This window comes from Oncorhynchus tshawytscha, linkage group LG04, assembly GCF_018296145.1.
Source record: "Oncorhynchus tshawytscha isolate Ot180627B linkage group LG04, Otsh_v2.0, whole genome shotgun sequence".
Taxonomy (NCBI): domain Eukaryota; kingdom Metazoa; phylum Chordata; class Actinopteri; order Salmoniformes; family Salmonidae; genus Oncorhynchus; species Oncorhynchus tshawytscha.
This window is the reverse complement of record NC_056432.1, coordinates 57,788,154-57,811,705: the sequence shown is the minus strand read 5'-3', so window position 1 is coordinate 57,811,705 and position 23,552 is coordinate 57,788,154. Positions and strand designations below refer to the sequence as shown.

Below are 23,552 nucleotides of genomic sequence, written 5' to 3'. Positions count from 1 at the left end.
GGCCCTGCAAAACAACACCTTATTGCTTTGTTTGCAAAAAATAATTCAACCTTGTGTGATTATTGTCTTGTGTGCTAATGTTTTCCCTTAGCTGGCAGGGTAGTGCTCCATTTACCTATTAGATCACTGGCACACCAAAACAATGCTCGTTTTTCCCTTATGCATCAGGGGTAACACTTGGGACAAGAATGCTCTTACTATTGCTGTTCGTATTTATAACCAATGGTTTAGGAATGCACATCAATGGAATCACACAATAACATTCCATACAGATCATTGTCAGAAGAGGCCAGACATAAATAAGGCATAAAAGTACAGTAGTGTGCAAAGGTTATTATTATCAAATGGATATTATCAAACACGAGGTGGCATGTTAGCGATACAAATTCCTGATACAGGAAGAAAACATGACATTAACATGCCTTTGGTTAAAGCTTTGGCAATTGAACTACTGATTTAATGCCTATAATAAAAAAAAACATGTACGTTTCACAAACATTTATAGCTTATCTCTGGTTGACTTAATCATCATTTGTTCAGACAATACAGGTCACCCTGGCGAAGGAAATGGTCTACTGAGAAGAGGAGGTAGTGGACTCTGTCGGGGATGTTTTTTTTTTTGGTGAGCATTGTCCTCTGCTGGACGGAAAAGTAATAGACATATTTTATAATGGAGGGCCTCCATCACAGCACAGTCAGTGTCATTGTCCCCACATTTTCTCTTTATCCTTACACAAGAACTGTAGCTTACTGTACAGTCAGATTCAACGTTAATAGTGTATCCAGTGCTTAATCATAAATGGTTGCTCTGACCCGTATGTGCCCACAAAATGACACATGGTTGGCAGTACTGTAGGTGACCCCGGTGTTTGTATTGCTATGTCAAAAATAAATGGATGTCCTCTAAAGCCATTGCACCTCTAGGGAGGGGGGTGGGCCGCTGTCTTACAAGTCGGGTACACATCAGCACTTTGAAATACAACAGTGGAAATGGATCCGCTCACAGCATTACATTGATTAATTCAAAGGTGTCAAAAGGAAGGTCTTCCGAATATACATTACGACAATTTAAGAGTCATGAAATTCTGCAGTGTGGCCTTGGAGCAGGAGAGGGAAGGCAATGCTAGAGAAAGAGAGTGAAGGAGAGGAGAGGGAGAGAGAGAGAGAGAGAGAGAGAGAGAGAGAGAGAGAGAGAGAGAGGGAGAAGGAGAGCGAGAGGAGAGAGAGAGAGAAGAGAGAGAGAGAGAGAGAGAGAGAGAGAGAGAGAGAGAGAGAGAGAGAGAGAGAGAGAGAGTGAAGGAGAGAGAGAGTGAAGGAGACGCAGTCAGAGAGAGAGAGAGAGTGAAGGAGAGAGGCAGTCAGAGAGAGGCAGAGACAGAGAAAAAGACAGACAGACAGAGAGAGGAGGGAGAAAGAGAGAGGGACTGAATCCTTTGCTGTTACTTTGCTGCTGTTTCCTCTGCTCAAGGTCAGAGTGTGATCCGCTAGGCTCGGTGGCTGCAGCTGGTGCCCACGGGGATGTGGATTGTAATCAATTCTAACATTTCAAGGGGAAAATGATGAGAACGAGTTGCTCAAAGGAAGATAGATGAGAGAGGGCCGCCACAAACACACAGATCAATAATATGCATAGCCCAAATGACAAAATACAATAAATAACAGTTTTAATCAATGAGCTTTTATGGGCTTGCAGAGGGATGTGGCTGTAAATTCTCCATAAGCAATTCAAGGATTATTTAGAGTGGAAAGAAAATGAGAGAACTCTGAGAAATGTGCAGCAGGTGGACACAAACATAAAGGCATAGACACATTTGGCCTTCATGTTGATATGAAGTGTCTGTTCAGGAATGAAATATAACCTGATCTTGAGAAGGATTCACTATGAATCCAGATAATTAAACTACGATAATAACATCACGTTTACATGTGCAATTTGAGTCAGTTAGCAGACGGTCTCTCCTTTAAGTTACAGTAGTTGTTTATGATGTTAGGACACTCTTGTAAAATCACTGTTCAGGATATCAATCCACATTCAGCCTCGAGTTTGTACATCTACTGTACTATAGGCAATGGCTTGGTTAATTGCACTTTGAAGAAAGGATTGTTTCAACCTTGTGCTCAGATGTTCATTGTGATATTATAGAGTATCCCTGTAATCTAAAGTCACACACAGACAAGGCCACAAATGTGTCATGTAATATGCTCCTGCTGTGTTTTATCACCATGGCCATAGAACCAATTAAAATAAGACAACGCCCTTCATTACAAACCAAGTCACATTGACACAAAAACCTTATTACCGCATGTCGTCTCGCTATGACAACCGTGAGAAACATAGTGTATCAGCTTTATAGAGCTGTACACTCCATGTGGACAGATCGCCTCTTGGATCCACTCCAATCTGCCAGTCCTGACTGACTAACACTACATGGGGTGGCTCTATGGTTTCCGCTGCTCTCTCATAGCCCTGTCTTGCTGTGCTCAATGCAGCGAGACGCTCTAATACGACTGGATCCCCTATGAGAGCGCTAAAGCATAGGTGTCACTCCACAAAACCGAGTAGTCTTTCCAACAGGGTGGTTAATGCTGCGAGTCAACCTCTACAAAGTTGGGAAGGTTAAGGAGTCAGGGCTCAGGGGCTGGATTTGGAGGGTACCAGGGAGGGTGGGGATGAAAGGCTAGAGGGGGTTGAGGGGGGTTTGTGCAGGCTTCTGATTCAGTCGATGTGATGGCAACATAACGGCGAGGTGAGAAGCTGTCACTTCATTTGAGATGGTAATCTGAGAGATTTTTGCCTCTGACAAATGGGGCGAAGGAACCTGCCATCTTTAAGTTACAGAGAGAAATGAGCAACTTCACCTGACAGCAACAAATGAGGCGTGTGCCTGGGCTCCTGCACAATCACACAGATCTAAACCCACCTGATGCCCTAATCCCCCTGATATAACCCCACTGGGAATATCAGACAGACTCCTCACACCCCATCTGAGAGTGTGTGTGTGTGTGTGTGTGTGTGTGTCACACACACAAGTATGTGCTCAGTGAACTCTGCCTGACATTGTAGTGGTGATGAGAGCGGTGGCATTGAAATATGACAGTTCGCACTTCGATTGAAGTCTGCCTTTAGCCTGAGCGCTGGGAGACATAGAGAGATCACTCTCGCACAGAAAAGGAGACGCTTACGGACAGAGCTCTGTTCAAATGTGATTAGAGTGACTGTCAGAAGTGCGCAGCTCTCCAAAGGTTCACCTCACATGGAGGATCATAGGTGACTGCCTGAGTGCAGCTGAAGGATCATGGAGTGTGGGGGTTACCACCAAGTTACAACTTAGCTGGAGTCAGATGGCAACTTGTGCTTCACTGCCTTAAGAAACACCCATGACAACTAGCTCAATGCTCAGTGTGAAAGAAAGAGAAAGACTGTCGTCTTTCAGCTTCAAATAAAAAAAACACAGATAAGGTGACAGACCCATTTGGATGCTGGCAGAGTATATGAAGAGATACAGTACCATGTTCTTTGGAATGAATCATCTCTACAGTGTATTTATAAATAAATGAGCTGAAGTAGATCATGAGGAGAAATAACCAAAGGGTGTAACGTTGTGACAGGTCTGTATGTGAGTGGTGTTGTGAGTGTTTGGGGAGGATGGAGATGACAGAGAGCGGGCTGGTGATCATGGAGGAAACAAAGGGGGCTGTTATGCACAGGACCATGACAAGGCATACATCCTCCCATGAACAAAGGAAAGAATATAGCTGAAAAACCTCCACCTCCCAGACCCATCACTACCCCTGAAAATGTACAAAATGGCTGCATTGATCCGCTAGGTGTTTATAATTCACCCTCCCCTGCCTGTCTCTCAGTAGGGTAGTAAGCGTGCAGTGGAAATTATGGGGGATTCCTGCCGTCATGATTCAGGGTAGATTGAGAGAAACGTGTTGATTAAACCCAATCATCCCTCCCGCCGAGTGTGACACAAAAGTATTAGGAGCATCGGAGAGGTAGGGGGAATACATTTTGTCATAGTTTTATTCTAAAACTTTGAGAAAAAGTATTAAATATTACACGGATCATGCTCTATAGTACAAGCAGCTCCCCTCTCAACCAATAGTGTTCAGTATCTCAGATCCAATGAAACAGTAATAAATTACACACGTTTCCTGTCTTTACAGGTGAAAAGACAATCGAGTATACAACAACTGTACAGGACATAGAAAATAACACGAACAACACATGTGGAAATACGAACGATGCAAGGCTGATGAAAAAACACACATCAAATCAAACATTCCCCGCTCCCATGTCCTCTTACAGGCCAATGTGACATTTGAAAGTCTATTTGAGAGCATTAGTTCAGCACAATAAACTAGAGATAATTCACACAGACAATTCCCAGGTACCGGAAACTACTTGAGTGGATTTATAATACAGAGAGAGTACCATCCCTGGTGGAAACTAGTTCATTAACCAATATAACAAACAAAAACATAAAATGACCATACGAGTATAGCAAGAAAGGGAGAAGGAACAGTCAACAGTCCATCTTGACCCATTGTGAGCGTAGGTTGCAGGGATGCTGTACAGGCCTGGTGAAGGCAGGGGAGGAAGCTGTGGTATTGGAAGGAATGGTAGCCTCCCATGAGAATGACCGTGTTAGCCGTGAGCAGGCCAGACCAGAGGCAGAGAGAGCCACCGCTCAGGAATGTCCTTCACAATCATATCAGTCTTTCTCTCTCTGTCCCTCTACACTCTCCATTCCAAGCCACTGATGGAGAGCAGGCTGAGGAGGAGGAAAAACAACTCCATGGTCATAGAGCCTCTGACCAGACCAGACATCTCTCTCTGTATGGGACCATCCCTCTCTGGGGAGCAGGGGGAGACGTAGGATCTTTATGATCGACAGCAAACAACATCCTATACTCTAGCCATGCTCTTCCTGTTCCTCTCCCTGCTGGCTGGAAGTAGGTTGCCTTTGCTGTCTGTACAATTGGCTATCCCATTGCCTTCCACATGGCCAATAGTGCAAAAATGGGATTTACCATCATGTAGCTGCGATCTACAGTACTTCGTAGCACTGACTGATGCTAAAAATGAAGGTGGTGGGGGGGGGTCACGAGAGACGGAGCGGGGGAGTGGAGGGATGCTGACATTTTCTCAAACAAACCAAACAGAGCTGGTCTGGATGGTGAGAGCAGGGGCAGACCAACAAAGGCCTCTAAAGAGGGCTGCTGCATACTTCCCTCTATTTACTCTGCCTCCCCCTAAAGTCTGTCTGCTCCCACCACGCCAGGCTCTGTGACTAATTAGCATTCTGAAAAAGTATGTCGAGAGCACGTGACAACCTTGGCTACCCCTTCCTCCCTCTCAACTATGCCGCCAACTCTCGCCTACCACTTCTCTCCACATCTCCCACCAGGCCAGGCAGAGGAAATAAAGCATCTTCTCTGACCCGGCCCCATCCACAGCTCCCTTTACTAGCCTGCAGACATTGATTTTCATGAATGAGTGGTGGAAGTCTGGGGGATCCTCTGTGGCTATACCCAGCGCTAGTTAATGATTTGGCATCATATCTATCCGGTGTGAGAGGACCTAGGTTCAGTGCTGCTGGCCCAATAGACAGAGGATGTTTCCTTATCATGATGACGGGAATGATGGGAAAGAACATAGGGTATCCCGGCGGCTGTCAGAATTGCACCAATATTTTCACAAGAAAGGGAAGGGGGATACCTAGACAGTTTGTGCAACTAAATGCATGCAACTGAAATGTGTCTTCCGCATTTAACCCAACCCCTCTGAATCAGAGCGGTGCATGAGGCTGCCTTAATCAACGTCCAAGTCATCGGCGCCCGATGGAACAGTGGGTTAACTGCCTTGCTCAGGACACTTGGAGCATACATTAAAATATGGGTAAACAAACGTTATTTTCTCATACACAAATATGCATGTATTCACAACATGAAGATGTATGGAATGTACACATGTACTGTAAGTACTGTATCTTGTTACACAATGAAGCACCAATCATGAACCATGAGAGATAGAGGGACCGGGCCTGATAAGTGCATTTGGGAGTTGTGATCAACTTCAAAATGTATTTACATGTATCATTTCTGTGATAGGTAGCCTGCTACATGTAAAGAGCTTGAAACATGGAGCACATGCAGCACACAGAGCACATGCAGCACACAGAGCACATGGTACACCTGACAAATGCTAAAATAACATGTGTGCCATAATAACTTAAAATGTCGTCTGAAACCAGATGCCTTTACATATCCAAAACATGAGCGAGCTAAAATGCAGATATTCTCAGAGCTCTCTTGATGGCTTTGAGTTAGATGTTGACAATATCAGGACATACAACACATATATTTACACAGAGAATGTCCTGCAATGATTTGTTGCGCTGCATTTCCAGTTACAGTTATGAGATGCTGCATTCGCATGAATGTCTTTGCCCACATTGCCATCTTTAGGACAACGTATCCAGAAAGATGGAGATTATTCTCTTTTATTTTGCTAAATCACTGTTAGTCAAGTACTCCAGGAACAGAGACTGCACCTCAGTTCTCTTGTGCAGTATGGCCCAAAGTGTATTTTCAACCACAACAACCTTTAGAGTTGTAGCGCATATTAAGCAATTCGCAGCTAGAGGCTCATGGGAAAAGGAGTCCTCCGAACTTATAGCTTTTTGCCATTGCAGGACTTGCAGCACTGATGTCCGTAGAACTTGTGATTGCACACACTGTGCTGAGGAACCAGGTGACACCAGCTGAAGAAGTCGACACAAGACTGTTCGTCTGATGGAGAGAAGATCAGGGGGATCGTGTCAATAAACGCGCACCGGCAAAAGTGCCAGACAGAACTTTACGATAGTTTCTATGAGTTGAAGTAGTTCACCTTTGAGGGCTGGCCCAGGAACAGGAGGAGCAGGGAGAGCAGGACGAGGAGCAGGACAGAAGTGTGTGTTGCAGGCCCGGGAAGTTATGGGTCTCTGGGGGTTCAGGCATCCAGCTGCAGGACGTCCCTGTCTCAGACACTGGATAGAACGGGACTGTACCCCTCCCCCACAGGATACAGAACACTGAGAGAGAGAGAGAGAGAGAGAGAGAGACAGAGACAGAGACAGAGAGAGAGAGAGAGAGAGAGAGAGAGAGAGAGAGAGGTGTTGAAGATCGTACTTAGAATAGATTACGAATGCATACACCATGTCCATTACCTCCAAGCTATGTCTAGGGAGAGGAGAGAGAGCCTATGTGCATACAGACATCACAGGCCCCCTGATCAAGGGGAAGTCAGATGTCAGACTGCAAGAAGTTGCCTTGGTAGATACTACATACATATACATGAATACCACCCCCTTTGGGCCTGACAACAGAGAGATAGAGAGCGAGAGTCGAGGGCGAGAGAGGATGTTTCACTAAGTCCACATCCATTCAACATGAATCCCCATCATGTCTGGGAGAACAGGCAGGGTGGATGGAGAGTGGATATACATACCTGCTGCCAAGGAGAAGAGTACCAGCCCAGGACCACTGCACTGGCTGTCCTTCCTGGGACAACAGGTCGAGGCTCTGGGCACGGCCCCATGCTGCAGGTCTGCTGGAGCTCCCCAGAGGGTTTGGGAAGGTTCCTGCACCTTCTCATAGGGAACTCTGTGTAGCCCCCCTGTGAATCCCTCTCCCTACAACGCAGGTCTCTGCTTCTGACACCTGGGCCACAGGATGTGGAGCACTGCGGAGAGAACAGCCAGAGGAGGCACCATTAGCAAAAAGAGAACGGAGAGAATAAGACAATGCGAGAACCCTCAGAGAGAAATACAGCTGGTCCCCCAGTGGAGAGAACAAGACAAGGTCAGCCCACATCGCCATAGCAACAGTGCTCAACTTATAAAGTGAATGTCTGAAATGTTTGCCTTTGGTATTCAGGCTATTTGCTTTGTTTTGACGAGGGGACACAGCATCAGCACTCTGGATGTGTATGTTCGTCACAAATCCATTTCTGTCTAGACAATCTTCAATGAATGTATGGGTTTCTTTGTGCACCGGTGTGTACAAGGTTATACAAAGTATGTGTGGGTGTGTTTGTACATGTGCGTCTGTCTGTCTGCCTCCGTGAGTCCCTACCTCGCCCCAGGGTGTTGTGAACCACTGCAGCCGGTCATTCTTGGGGCAGCGGCGCACGACGCATGTCTCCTGGGCCTTGGGTTTGTGGTGTGGCTTACACATACTGTCCGGCACCACCACAGCCTTTGCTCCGGGGTCAGTGCTCCTGCAGAACACGCCGCGCTTCCTCATCCCACGCCCACACGACTTGGAACACTGAGAGGAGAGCGGAGGAACAGAGGGTCTGGTAAACTCAGCCTGAACTCATACTGGGAGGCATATGCTCAGTGTTGCGTCTGAACCCTGTGAAGGATGCCGTCAATAAGGGATGAAGTCAGTGCACTAAATCACTCTGGGCTCTCTCTGCAAAGAGACACACTCAACTTGAGATAGCCCGAGAACTCTCGTACTGTAACAGTGTAGGCCGGGTATGTTTAAAGTATTGAATAAGACGTGAAAAGACCTGGAATTAAAGTAATTTTATTTGTATCCTATACTGTGCACTGCTTAATAAAAGCATATACATCACATAATGAATTAAAGAGAAACGCCCCTCCAGGTATCTGCGGTATCACTGACAGACAGGCTTTTATAGAAACAACAGGCGGAGATCCCAGTCACTACTGACTAAGATGGAGAACACTGTCACTGATCATGACTAGGTATTCATAGCCTCTATAAATCTGGCCATGTCAGTTTTGCCCAGCCAACTAAATTGAGGGACTCACAATAATGGCGTGTGATTAATGATGATAATATGATTGAAATAGTTCTCTGCAGTCTGTGTCCTGTTCTCAGCCAGTGAGTATGCAATTAACCATGTGTCCAGCAGAGGGCAGAGGAGTGTTTTCCCCATACATTAGGCCACCACAGACATTTGCTAATTAATTGCAGTGCTAGCTGACACATCTCAAAGTCTTATAGAATAAATAAAAAATTAAAGATTTCAAAAAACAACCTTTTTCAAACTATAATAGGCAGTATATGGGCATGTCGCGAAGTGTGGCCTACCTGTGACCAGGCTCCAGAGCTCCACTCAGATGGGCAAGCCTGGGTGTGGCAGGGCTGCACCTGGGCCGGGGCGATGACCGGGCACAGGGAGTGAGCCACCACCTCCTCCCGCTGGTACGTCACCTTACGCAAGCACTGGATGTGACGTGTCTGTTGCCCGCCACCACAGGACCGACTGCAGGGCCCCCAGTCCCCTGTCGTCCAGCTGAGGAGAGAAATGGAGAGAGATGTGTCAGCCCAAGTACCAAACTAACAAAATGCTCCTCGAAAAAGAGTCACTGAATTATGAGAAACAGAATGGCGGTATAGCTCTTAGAATGACTCATAAACCTGCACATAATCTCAGTCACAAACACACACGCAAAATAACTGCTGTACTCAGCAAAGTCAGCAGGGAACCTATCCAAACAGATGATTCGGCTGTATACATTCCCCTCCTAACCTCTAAGCGTGTCAACCACATGACACAGATCCCTAATCCTGGCAAGGAACCACAGATTTCCTCAATCTGTATCATTTATTTGGGGTCTAAATACACCCATCACTCTCTCCCCTGTGCCCACAGGAAGTACAGAGACACACGCACACACACACACACACATATACTGCACATGTGCTCGACAAGCATCAGTACCCACCTCTGCACGCAGCACACACATGAGAATCTAAACATAAACAGTACATCACTGAGGACGAACTCCCAGCCATTCAGGACCTCTAAACCAGGCGATGTCAGAGGAATGCCCTAAAAATGGTCAAAGACTCCAGCCGCCCAAGTCTGGAACCAACAGGACCCTGAACAGCTTCTACCCCCAAGCCATAAGACTGCTAAAAAGCTAGCCAAATAGCTACCCGGATTATCTGCATTGATCATTTTTGCACAAACTTTTTTTTACTCATCACCTATGCTGCTGCTACTGTTAATTATCTGTCATTTCATTCCTCAATTACCTCGTACCCCTACACATCGACTCGGTACTGGTACCCCGTGTACACTACCGGTCAAAAGTTTTAGAACACCTACTCATTCAAGGGTTTTTCTTAATTGTTTACTATTTTATACATAGTAGAGTAATGGTGTAGACATCAAAACTATGAAATAACACATATGGAATCATGTAGCAAATAGAAAATAGTTTTAGAAAATTAGGAAAACCCTTGAATGGGTAGGTGTTCTAAAACTTTGGACCGGTGGTGTACAGTTGAAGTCGGAAGACTACATACACTTAGGTTGGAGGCATTAAAACTTGTTTTTCAACCAATACACACATTTCTTGTTAACAAACTATAGTTTTGGCAAGTCGGTTAGGACATCGACTTTGTGCATGAGACAAGTAATTTTTCCAACAATTGTTTACAGGCGGATTATTTCACTTATAATTCACTGTATCACAATTCCAGTGGGACAGAAGTTTACATACAAAGTTTACTGTGCCTTTAAACAGCTTGGAAAATTCCAGAAAATTATGTAATGGCTTTAGAAGCTTCTGATAGGCTAATTGACATCATTTGAGTCAATTGGAGGTGAACCTGTGGATGTATTTCAAGGCCTACCTTCAAACTCAGTGGCTCTTTGCTTGACATCATGGGAAAATCAAAAGAAATCAGCCAAGACCTCAGAAAAGAAATTGTAGTCTGGTTCATCCTTGGGAGCAATTTTCAAATGCCTGAAGGTACCACGATCATCTGTACAAACAATAGTTTGCAAGTATAAACATCATGGGACCATGCAGCCGTCATACCCCTCAGGAAGGAGACGTGTTCTGTCTCCTAGAGATGAACGTACTTTGGTGCGAAAAGTACAAATCAATCCCAGAACAACAGCAAAGGACCCTGTGAAGATGCTGGAGGAAACAGGTACAAAAGTATCTATATCCACAGTAAAACGAGTCCTATATCAACATGACTTGAAAGGCCACTCAGCAAGGAAGAAGCCACTGCTCCAAAACCTCCATAAAAAAGCCAGACTACGGTTTGCAACTGCACATGGGGACAAAGCTCATACTTTCTTCGAGAAATGTCCTCTGGTCTGATGAAACAAAAATAGAACTGTTTGGACATAATGACCATCATTATGTTTCGAGGAAAAAGGTGAAGATCACCATCCCAACCCTGAAGCACGGGGGTGGCAGCATCAAATTGTGGGTGTGCTAAGCTGCAGGAGGGACTGTTGCACTTCACAAAATAGATGGCATCATGAGGATGGAAAATTATGTGGGTACATTGAAGCAACATCTCAAGACATCAGTCAGGAAGTTTAAGCTTGGTTGCAAATGGGACTTCCAAATGGATAATGACCCCAAGAATACTTCCAAAGTTGTGGCAAAATGGCTTAAGGACAACAGTCAAGGTACTGGAGTGGCCATCACAAAGCCCTGACCTCAATCCTATAGAACATTGGTGGGAAGAACTGAAAAGGCGTGTGCGAGGAAGGAGGCCTACAAACCTGACTCAGTTACACCAGCTCTGTCAGGAGGAATGGACCAAAATCCACCCAACTTATTGTGGGAAGCTTGTGGAAGGCTGCCCGAAACATTTGACCCAATTTAAACAATGTATAGGCAATGATACCAAATACTAATTGAGTGTATGTAGACTTCTGACCTACTGGGAATGTGATGAAATAAATTAAAGCTGAAATAAATCATTCTCTCTACTATTATTCTGACATTTCATATTCTTAAAATAAAGTAGTGATCCTAACTGACCTAAGACAGGGAATTGTTACTAGGATTAGGAATTGTGAAAAACTGAGTTTAAATGTATTTGGCTAAGGTGTATGTAAACTTCTGACTTCAACTGTATATAGCCAAGTTGTTACTAATTGTGTAACTATTATTACTTTTATTATTATGTTTTACTTTTCTATTATTTCTCTATTTTCTCTCTCTGCTCCCGAGTGGCACAATGGTCTAAGGCGCTGCATCTCAGTGCTAGAGGCATCACTACAGACCCTTATTCAATCCCGGGCTGTATCACAACTGGCCATGATCGGGCATCCCATAGGGCGGCGCACAATTGGCCCAGCATCGTCCCGGTCAGGGGAGGGTTTGGCCGGGGTAGGCCGTCATTGTAAATCAGAATTTGTTTTAACTGACTTGCCTAGATAAATAAAGGTAACATAAAACAAATGTAAAAATTGTTGGGAAGGGATGTAAGTAAGCATTTCACTGTAAGTCTACACCTTCTTTTTCCCAAGTATGTGATTATTAAAATGTGGTATGATTTGTGTACAACATACTAAAACAGTGCAAGGTTTCCACCATACAGTATAAGGCTAACCTTATACAGCCGATTCTCACCTTCAGTTAACCCCATAGCTCCCCTCAGAGCTCCCCTTAGCCCAACTCTCCTCTCCCCTGGCCTGGTCTGGTCTGGCTGTAGGGAGGGACAGGATCCTACACTCAGCGTCTCCACTAGTTGTGGCCTTCTGGTATCTGTGGATCATTCTCAGCCTCTGATGAAAGCAGCCAGTCTCTAAAATAGAGACTAAATAGTGTCTTGGCATTTTGGGCGTAGGGAGATTAGCGCAAATGACTGCTCCGACTACCACATGACCAGGGGCATGGAGGACGGACAGCTGACTCAGTCGAGTTCTGAGGCTCCGCTGCCGACCAGCCACTCCTACTGCCCTTCTGTCAGACCTTTCATTTCCCTTCAAACCCATCTCTGATAAATGAGGGAGAAGGCTAAACTGCAATTTTGAGGGGAGAAACACGACCCGTCTAGCAAAGCACCGGTTCAGATTTCTCTTCTCTCTTTTTTCACTGCCATATAAATAACAATATGTCACTGGAATGAGCTTGAATTACTGTGCTTCACTGCAAACCAATGTTGGCTTAGCTGTAATTTGTATTTCTGGAATCTTTCAATAACTCCCATATTTCCAGCCATACAATTTAACTTGAAAAATGTTGGGAACATTGAGAAATACTGGAACGCTTTACATTCATGCAGTGGTTACATTTTCCTGTCATGGTGCGGGCTGCATTTCACTGGCAAACGTTGACTTTCCATCTGATGCACAACCTGTTACTATACTAACAATCTATTCAAGTGCAAAGTAGCAGTTGCACAGCAACCAACAGCACTTCAGGTTAGTGACTTCAAGCACCACTCTAAAACAGCAGCCTCTCCGAGCACCTCCTCCTACTCCCTGCTCTGGGCCCGCCTGCTGATGTCCCCCCGTTTCTCCCGGAGTTTGGTGCACGTGCCACAACGACCCAGGATGAGCCAGATAAGTAACTCTACAGCTGCAGCCTGCCTACAGGAATCTTCTTCAGAGCACTAAATAAACTGTAAAACTAAATAAATAATCATGTCAAATAAATAAAAAGGAAGTATAAAAGTAACATTGGGAGACAGACAGAAGAAAGGAGAGAGAGTAGAAACGGATGCACCAGGGGAACTGCAAAACTCTTTAAGGCATTAACATTTATCTCTCCGGTGACATCCTGGGCTGGCAGATAAAGTTGGCTCCTAGCAGGCCTCGTGGTGTTTGATCTCGCCATGCCCCACACTGCACAGTGACTGCTTGAAAGCAAGTGGCCCTTGCAGGCAAGCCTGCATTGTCTGGTTGAGGCTGGGGCTCTAGACCGGTGCTAAGGCTGGAGTTGGCGCAATAGGGCTGGGACTCAGTGCTGGATTCCTGGCTGGCTAGACTGATCTGGCCCTATGGGGATCCAGACTCTCTCTCTATAATAAAACATGGACAGACCTGTCAGCACTGCAGATAGTCGATGGAAAGAGGCCTCTTTTACGCTCCTCCTTCTCTGTTTTTTGATAGCATGCCCGTACAGTTTGGAAGCATTTGTAAAAAGGTATCCCATAAATCCTGACACTTAATCAGCGGGAAACAGGGTCCACTGATTCAGGAGTCTGGTACTGATGAACAGGACTCTGCTCGTGGATTTATGTTGATGATATCATTCACCTGGACGGCACACTTCCTCTCCAACTCACACGGGGGGAGGTCATTAGTGGTCTGGTCCATTTAAACCTTTCCCCTAGATAACAGATATAGTTTGACCCAGATTACAGGGAAGAAACCCCCTCTCAAATGGTGGGAGCCTCACAGAGAAAGAGTGGCAGCATGTTTAAGTCGTAACTGATAGCGCGCTGGCTGGTTATTAACCCTCTCAGAGACAGGCGGGCAGCACAGTCTCGGGTCTTAGCCGTCTTCTATACAGTGACGGAGCCGCCTGTGGAAATGTGACGTCGTAAAAATGTGACCGCAGCACATACCACAGAAGAAGAGAAGGTGATCTCTGTGGTATGTGCCCCTGTCACATTTTTACGACGATAGTCCCCTGAACACAGAAGAAAGTGAGTGGTTTAAGTGGTCTAGCACCAGGCCTACAAACATGTCTCGAGAGATAATGATGTAGAATAGAATGATGTACCAACGCACTCCCCAAGATGCAACAGTACTGCGCTGACAACAACACACACACCAAAGGCACTCACTGACTCCCACCAGGCTTAGAGTCGTTTCAATTACCCACTGTTATTGAACGATTTGTCAAGATTTGGACAGGGAAAGCTGCACTGGTTATTATTGTTTCTTTAAGGAAACAGTTGTATGGTCCTGATTTCCCCCTCACCCACCATCACTCATATACGCTGTACTGTAACGTGAGTGTAGGGGTGGGACATCAAGCAACACAGGCAGACAACAACAAGGAGAGGATGACAGGCGGGTGGCGAGAGAGAGAGACGTTTGTCATCTCTTTGTCAGCGTGTCAGGCTCAAAGAGTCTCTCTACTGACTGGTTCATGGCTGTTCCTTTGAAGATGGAGCATCGTAAATCGAGTCATTCCCATAGGAGCTGAATGGATTGTCACTGGAGCAGAGCCGAAGTGAAATTCATTCATCCCAACTTTTATTTGCAAAGTTGAGAATTGCATCCAGTATCTGAAGAAAATGGTTGGTGTCTGAAATAAATTCCCCAAATGATGAGATCAACCAAAATGTCTGAAAGGATTCCATCCTGATGCCCAGTAAGTGTTTGGAAATTACTTTTACTGGTCTGTCGTGGTTGTAGAAAATTGTTGACGATCCCAATTTAGCAGACAGTTGTTAATAATGGGCAAACAATTGAATCTGTGATCTCTGTCTGACTTTTTCTAGCATCTTCATTCTTTGTCTCCGGTGGTGAAGACCACTCATTGAGGAGAAACGAGAGGCTGCGGAGGTCTTCTTCAGAGTTGTCTCTGTGCTGAACCTTATCAGTGCGAGCAGTACTCAGACGGTCAGGCAGGGTGAAACTGAGCATGAGTGGGGCTGGGGCAGCTCTCTACTGTGGCCTGGTCCAGAAGCTGTGGCTTTGAGCTGGGGCCAGTGCTGGGAAAACCAGGCCGGCCTGCCCCTGTCTGGAGGGTATGTTAATCCCGTTTGGTTTGGGAGCCGGAGCCTTGGGTAAGGAACGTACAGGGCTCTCCAGCAGGACGCGACAGGGAGAGAAGGCTGAGTGGTCCCTGCCCGCAGCAAAGAGACCACACCAGCATCCCAGACCAAGCCACAGCAGCTCGCCAATGGAACTAAAGCACAGACAGTAGGCTGAGGTTGTGGTATGTGTCTGTCAGAATGAGAGAGAGAGACAGAGAGACAGACTGAGAAAGAGAGGGTTAATTACTAGGCTGGGCAGGGCTGCGTGTTGCACAGGTGAGAGCTGAGCACTGGTCGGGTCTGAGGGTTGCACTGTGTCGAGTTGACTTGGGTCCGCTGATCTTGCAAACAGATGGCTTTTGTCGAGATCCGACCTGAAAGAGAGAAAAAGAGAGAGAGAGAGAGAAGGAGAGCGAGGCAGACAGACAGACATCATCATTCCTATCAGTTTGCCTTGTCTTTTACAACCACTGAAAAGGTCACACACAAAGCCCACACTCTTCTCCCGTCTGAGCAACACGGGGGGGCTTGACAACTAAAGTAAAGTATGAACGAAATAGTGACTGGGTGCAGATAGCGATCTCTGCTCTAAGCTTGTCTAGAGCTCTCTGTCTGCTTTCACCCTCCCTACTGGGATAGAGTGAATAGAGCAAGGGAGCCACTGATCCAGGCTCACATATAAAAACACACACATTCGCTGACATACATTGATGAGTGAATAGGATAGAGTACTCAGGGAGGTCTGTAAAGGACCAAGGGAGACCGTGCAACCTTTTCACTGTTGCTTACAAAGATGCTTTTGATGAGCCAGAATGCACTTCCTGCTAGCCCAATGCACCACACACATATACACACACACACTCATGGAATTCTCTCATCATGGGCTCACCTCCAGCACACGGGGCCGAGCAGTCAGAGCGAACCACTCCCCATGTGTAGTTGGGTTTCCTCTCACTGCGGGGCAAGGTGTACTCCCACACCACACCCGAGTTCTTACCCTGCAGCAGGATCTGAGGGAGAGAGGGAGAATATGACAGTGAGGTATTAGCACCTCCACAAGTGTGGTTAGCAGTCATTCCCCTCCCTGCCAAAATAGACAAGGCTAAGCATACCCTGAAGTGGTTCCAAGCAATGGACCATAGAGAATGACAATGAAAAACTAAGACAAGTGAAGTGGCAGGAAACTGGTGACTTGGTGACAATGGTGTTGTGGAACTGTGTGTGTGTGTGTGTGTGTGTGTGGGTGCGCATGTGTGTGCGCGTGCAAGTCTTTGTGTGTGTCTGTGTGTAGCCCTTGTAAGGGTCCAATAGACAAAGCTCTGTGACTGAACTGAAAAGTGACCGCTTGGCAGACATAGATGTTGGATTATGGAGCACAGGCTGGGGTTGCTTCTAATGGAGTGGAAAGCTCTCTCTCAAAATGAAGGGCTGCTTTGTTCCCCATAGACTTGATCAAAACATTTTGGGGTCAATATTCAAACCGCCAAACTGATGGATTTGTTGACAATGCCCAGCAGCAGTGACACTGATTCAGGCATGCAAGCAAATAGCTAATTATTTACCTATTACAAGTAATTGTCTCTCATATCAAACTCTAACATTTGTCTCAAATGTTGTTGTGTATGTAAACCAGTAAGACACACACACACACACACACACACACACACACACACACACACACACACACACACACACACACACATACACTTTAATTACTACAGGGGGTTCAGACTTTTACAAGCTAAATATGCTAACAGCCTCAGCTCTCACAGTAGATTATCCCTATTGTAGTCCAACTAGAGCAAAGGCAGGGGGTTTACACATGGAGAAGACATCTGTACTGGGATCAGATGTCTGAAGGAAAGGTCCTCCTGTTCAATGTACTGGGATCAGATAAAATGACTCTACATCTGTCCCGTGGGCACGGTCAGCAATATGAACTTTATGTGCATCCGGATAGATGTTGAAACATGCGCTCTCCAAAGCTCAGTGAAGCAGGACATACGAACATGAGACTGCTCTGTACGGGCTCCAGAGGCACTCTCCAGTGAGTCCACAACAGGTAACAGAAACCAAGAACCTCGGCAGTAGGTATGGTGAGAAGCGAATTGGATTTAAAGCGTTATCAGAGGAGTCGTTGCAGAGAGGTTTTAGTGGAAAGAGAAAGTGAGGTGGAAAATGTTGACTTAGCTATGAACTTAATAAAGCTTTAAGCTAACCCCCAGAGCTTCCAGGCTAAATATATTGCCCTGGACCTGTGCCATTGGACCCTTTCACACTAGCCTTTCCAGGACCGGTCCAAATTTACTGCTGGCACTGCACAGCAAACACAAGTTCCAGAACGCAGCCCCAGGGGCTCCCCTGTCCATTTGGAGCCCTGACATCAGACACAACACGAGACAGCTCTCCCTAACCCTGCCTGCCTGGGATAGTCCACAGCCCTAAATGCCCTCTCCCCACCTCCACCGCCATCCAAGCCTCAACCTAATTCACTGTGCATGACTTCTCTCTGATATGCCGCAGTGGTTTCAAACAGACAAAAACCCAACAATCTAACAACATCTCATTTTGCCATTCTCACATGACTATGGTAGATTAATGCCTATGAAAATAATAATTCATATTTTGTACCAGGGTATATTATTAATTTCACTGTAGCGCTCATTAGGCTAAGGGGGAAATGATGATGAATTACAGAGTGGCAGACATGGCTACAACTCCCCAGCATCACCTACTGCCTGCCTGCTGCCCAGGTCCACAATCCTCTGCTCTCGACTGACGTGACTCCACCAAACACTTTGCGACTTTGTCAATACAGAGGATAATCCCTATTCCAATTCAAATAACATCCCTAGAGCTCCCCATATGTTGTGTCTCGTTTCTCCCTGCCTTTTTCTTGCCATTCTCCTGTCTGATTAGGCTATATACATGAACACGGTCAGAGTTTACCCTCACCACTCTTCAACATTTGTTTTCATGAATTGTTTCTAGCCGAGTCAGGGTCTCAGAGCCATCAGCATTGTTCTAGTTTTCCACGACAGCATAACAGATCTGCCAGGCTCAGTGGAACCCAGTTTCCTTCCCTTTCTGCTACCTTTATAATTTGGAACGCATTTAAGTCTCTCTCTCTCTCTCTCTCTCTCTCTGTGCCCTGACCCAAGCTCTTCAGATCTATACAGTTCAATTGCAGAATTCTTTTAATCTTTTAAACTGGGTCCCTCTCTTCTTTTTTGTGATTACGGAACATACTTAGAGAGATTAATGTCCTCTCTGCAGATCAGCAACCTGCTACTGCTAACCCTGCTACTGCTAACCCTGCTACTGCTAACCCTGCTACTGCTAACCCTGCTACTGCTAACCGCACTAGTGGACACATGACTCTCAGGCTACATGGGAGAAACCACGTCAGTGCAGCGAGCAGCATGCTGTTACCACACTGAGAACTAAGCACTTTAAAGTCCATCAAATCAGGCCATTTGAACTTTGTGTGGTGATGTAAAGCTAACAAGAAACATGTAGAAAAACATTTAGAAACGACATGGTCAAATCCACTCTTTCTGCAAAATGACAAAAATTACTGAAAGGCATTCCAGGGATTTTACTATGGCATTTCTCATATATTTATAGGCGCCATTTAAACTTCAGCTCTCAGTTCACAGGCAGCCCGAGGCCGAGGGCTTTGTCCAAACTAGCTTTTACATTACTTTCACCTTGCCTTTGGTGGATAGATAACAGACCAAACTTTCCAAACTCACCTGGTTTTCCCCCTCTGTTTTTAAGAGTTCAAAGGGCATGTGAAAAAAGCTTGCCACCGTTTACATAGCTATCTGGGGAATATATCCTCTGCCTCTCAACACCCTAACTCTTAAATATACAAACTAAAGCATGAGCAACCTTGAGTCACTTATTCTCCAAGGACAATCAACAACACTTATTTTCATTCGACTGTCAGGAGCTTCATTTCCATTCTTTTCGACCATCAGTTGCAGCAGTGAGTGACGACAAGTAAAGGCTTGCTTTTACCTCAGAGCTTAGGCCTCTGCTCTGACAGGTAAGACAAAAGAATGTCCTACGGGCGTGTGAACTGTGCAGTGTCCAACCAGCTGCTATGTCTACATCCTTACGTTTTTAAAAGGAAAACACTAAATCATAGGATCACATACTAGAGCCTGTGACACATAAGGTGAGGTGTCCACTTTGACCTTAATGGTGAATATGGAAGCACGACGGCCCGTTTAGCCTAATTGACCTCGAAAGCCCCGACAACAACATCAGAATCAGGACACAATTCATCCTGAACCACTCGTTGTTGTTGGGAGTTTTCTCCTTTTTCCCGCCCACCCTGCACTACAGCCCGGCCTTGTTTTCATCTGGGTGAGCATCCGAGCCCTGTGCCAAGGCTCTGTCACCGCTAATTCGGTAACGGATGTCAGGGTAGACGGGGACGGAGGGGCAGCTTACTTCAAAGACCAGGGTCTCATTAGTGGGTCCAGCCGTGTACAGGCTCTCTGGGTGGTTGAAAGAGCGCTGATAGTCAAACACCGTCCCACCGAACTGGAACTTTCCAGGCCAGTCCACTGTCCAGTCCCCTGTCAGATAGTACTTCCTCTTCAGGGTGCGCACAGCCAGGTAGCTGGTGGAGATCTCCATCTCCTGAACAAGGATGCTCCGCGCTCCAGGTGGGATGGTCACCATGGCGTAGTATTCTGAACAGGGAGAGAAAGAGCTCATTTACCTTCTGAGAGTCAGGAAATTGATTTGTTAGAGATTCCTATTTCGTACAACATGGCAACACTCATTACACTGTCCTGGGTATATTCAAGTATTTCACTGGGATGAATTATCATCAAGACCAAACCAGAAAATCAGAAAACACCTTTCAACTAACAACTTTCCCTGGTTTTAATCTTACCTTTGTACATTGTATTACACAGTGTTTTATATAACATGATCATATGGTGCTGTGTTTTCAGTAAAGCGGTGAGACAGTAAGCTTAATTCACTGAGACAGCATAAACCATTATAACTCTCTGCAGTATACGGCTGCCCTGGTGTAACGACTCATGCAAGCAACCACATAAATAACTTTCCACTATATTAGAAGCAACCCCAGCCTGTGCTCCATGACCCAACATCTAGGTCTGCCAAGCGGTCACTTTTCGGTTCAGTCACAGAGCTTTGTCTATTGGACACTTAAAGGGCCACACACAGACACACATACATACACACAGACGGTGATCTGGAAAGGTTGCTCTTAGCCAGTTGTGAGAGTATAGTATGAGGTCTGGAGGAAGGGACCGTCTCCCACACAGTGGCATCTGCTAGAGAATTCATCCTGTGATGTTCAGATAACTCTGCCCCAATGACACTGTGCCAGAAATGTCCGACAACAGAGCTCCCACTCTCTCCCACTGCATCAAATTGACCCGTCAGTCTTCCCGCTTGACGTACCGTTAGCTCTGTGCTGGAGGACGTACTGGCCTTTGAAGAACTTGCAGGTGGAGTTGTCCCCTCTACATACTCCACAGGCATCCAGAGTTGCCTTAGAGCCCAGCACCTGGTCACAACCCACCGGCTACAAGATGGAAGAAACAGAAGGAACTTGGACAACACAGAAGGCATCCTGGGTCCAACATCACATTCAGTAGACTTAGATGTAGTTAATGAGTTGCTGTACATCATGTTCCTCAAATCTGCACTTTACCTCACAGACTCCTTCGATGCACAAGTCCCCTCTGTGGTCTGAGCAGGATGTCCCGTCCTTGACTTTGCTGGCCATGGCAAAGAAGAAGTCAAAGTCCTCGGCGATGCAGTACAGCTTGCAGATATCCTCAGCTGCAGAGGACATAGAGAAGATTTAACAGGTGTTATAAACAAGATCATGGAGGTTACTCTGCACCTGTGCATTAACCAATTCCTCCTTCCCAGGTGTGAGTCTCCAGGACTACATAAAGAGCACAAACCTCCGTATGGCCTCTCTCTGTCACTGGTACACTCCATATTACAATGTGGGGCTTGGGAAAGGCCTATGGTAATGAAGGAACCGTACTCGCCAATTGATGAGGGCAAGCTAGGAGCCAATCGATGGGAGTAATGGTGAATAGTGTATTCAGGGTTCTATTGTGTTAACGATGCATGTCCACTGCAGTGCAATGTACGGACCCTCTGGGGACTGAAGGAGTAGCAGACCTCTGGCACAATTCACATACGTCAGACCTGAAAGGCTGTTACAAATGGGCCCATAAAACAGGAATGCAGGGAGGGCAGCTCCTCCACAGATCTCACAGAGTTCCAGACATGGGTTCCGGGTTCTCTGTACAACACACAGTCATAGTCTAATGACAGGGGTGTTACCAGCAGCATGGAAACAGCCTAGTGACACAGGGGCATCATTATCTGACCAGCTTCAGTGTTGGGACTATTCAGATTCCTTCCGTTTTGTCTTAATGTCAATCTCTTCCATTACAGAGGATGTGAACCACTGAATGCATTCCAGAAGCATTTCTATTTGACATTTAATGTTAGTAATTCACTTCCGTAGGCCAAGTCCCTTGATTTCATAAAGTCTATTGGATTTGGTGCTTAGAGCCCAGTTAGACTGCAATTACCTCCTGATACCTCGGCTTGTCCTCTGAAATGGTGCCACGGTCAGACACTACAGGCTGCCCTGGGGGCTGGGCCTTAGGGAGTGTCCCTCCACAGGGGGAGAGAGAGGGAGGAGGGCGAGCGGTGTGGAACCACTCTACAATCACCGAGGCGACCATTCAACTCAGTCCCCAAGAGGCTTTTCGGGATCTGCTGCTTGCATCTTCATGAATCAGCGTCTCACTAAGGTAAATGGGGTGACAGCCAAACTCCCTCTCTCTCTCTCTCTCTCCCTCCCTTCTCTCTCACTCATACAGTATGTATGCTGTAGACACAGGTAAAACCTGCCTTAAGGGCTTCCTTTATAATATATTCCTTCTCCCTGAGAGAGCAGGTGGCTACATGTTTCCCATGTAGATTAGACTGACCGGTTATCCACAGCCCTCCCAGGCATGAGTAGACTGATACATATGTAGAGTAGACTGACACATTGATATGGTGCACATGAGGCACATTTTTGGCTTCAACATTAAAATTAGTACACCAGGTTTGTCACAAAAGATTCAAAAAGTAATCCTAATTTGAGAGTTGAAACAGGACATAACGCTCTGATTAATCTGCAATGCTAATTAAATGCACTTTTTTTTAACAAGCCTGTACTGTATTAACAAACAGTGAATCTATCAAATCTGGCTGAATGAGGTGCATTCTAGATGGACTCTATTTGCTCATTCAACATTTACCCTGTTCCTAATTACAGGGGGAATTGAACAAATAGTTGCCATACCTTCCACCTTGGTGTAGGGCTTCCATTTGTAGTACCATCCCCTGAAGGGTTTGCTGTTGTACTCAGCACACTGCTGAGCACGGAAGTCCACTCCGCTGGGCTGGCACGGCTTTGTGTTACACAGCTGGTTGAGACGACTGGAGCCCTGGCAAAACTTCCCGTTGTGTTGTGGCCTAAAACAACAGACAATTAACACATGTAGACCCAACACAGATGTGGCATAGGTTAGGGCAGGCATTCTCTTCTCCTCATGTTCAACACAAATTACCTCAACTAACCTGTTGAGGTACTTTGTGCATGCAGGTAATGGTGAAGTGACTATGGATAGATAATAAACAGCGAGTAGCAGCAGTGTACGAAACCAGTGTGGGGGGGGTCAATGTAAATAGTCCGGGGGCATGAGAAGGGACTCAAGCCAACATTTCCAGGGCCCTGATTTGACAGTTTCAAAGCAGAATGAAATAATCACATTTAAGACAAAGTATACAATGACAGCCTCAAAACAACACTACTACTCAGGTTAATGGGTTTTCATCCAGGTTCCCAACCACTCCTGTGAAGACAGCAGCCTCAAGTACCTCCAGTCTGCCACATTAATAGAAAAGGCCTTCTGTTCTTAGGAACAACCTACCAGTGGAGGCTGTTGAGGGGAGGACGGCTCATTAATAATGGCTGG

The 23,552-nt window shown here is 45.9% G+C and overlaps 1 protein-coding gene across 2 annotated transcripts in view; it reads right to left on the bottom strand.

The window, feature by feature from the left end:
* Window positions 1-1,647: 1,647 nt before the first annotated feature.
* The window catches only part of LOC112249087 (A disintegrin and metalloproteinase with thrombospondin motifs 18-like), a 48,459-nt gene continuing 26,554 nt past the window's right edge, over window positions 1,648-23,552 (bottom strand). For both annotated transcript variants that reach the window (XM_024418730.2, XM_024418731.2), the window contains 11 exons: window positions 22,877-23,049; window positions 21,209-21,339; window positions 20,956-21,079; window positions 19,966-20,210; window positions 16,394-16,514; window positions 15,752-15,878; window positions 9,118-9,322; window positions 8,128-8,322; window positions 7,502-7,735; window positions 6,902-7,085; window positions 1,648-6,801 (listed from right to left, as the gene is read on the bottom strand). In XM_024418730.2, the coding sequence (XP_024274498.1) occupies window positions 6,683-6,801; window positions 6,902-7,085; window positions 7,502-7,735; window positions 8,128-8,322; window positions 9,118-9,322; window positions 15,752-15,878; window positions 16,394-16,514; window positions 19,966-20,210; window positions 20,956-21,079; window positions 21,209-21,339; window positions 22,877-23,049 (1,858 nt within the window). In that variant the 3' untranslated portion in view covers window positions 1,648-6,682. The remainder of the gene's footprint in view (window positions 6,802-6,901; window positions 7,086-7,501; window positions 7,736-8,127; window positions 8,323-9,117; window positions 9,323-15,751; window positions 15,879-16,393; window positions 16,515-19,965; window positions 20,211-20,955; window positions 21,080-21,208; window positions 21,340-22,876; window positions 23,050-23,552) is intronic.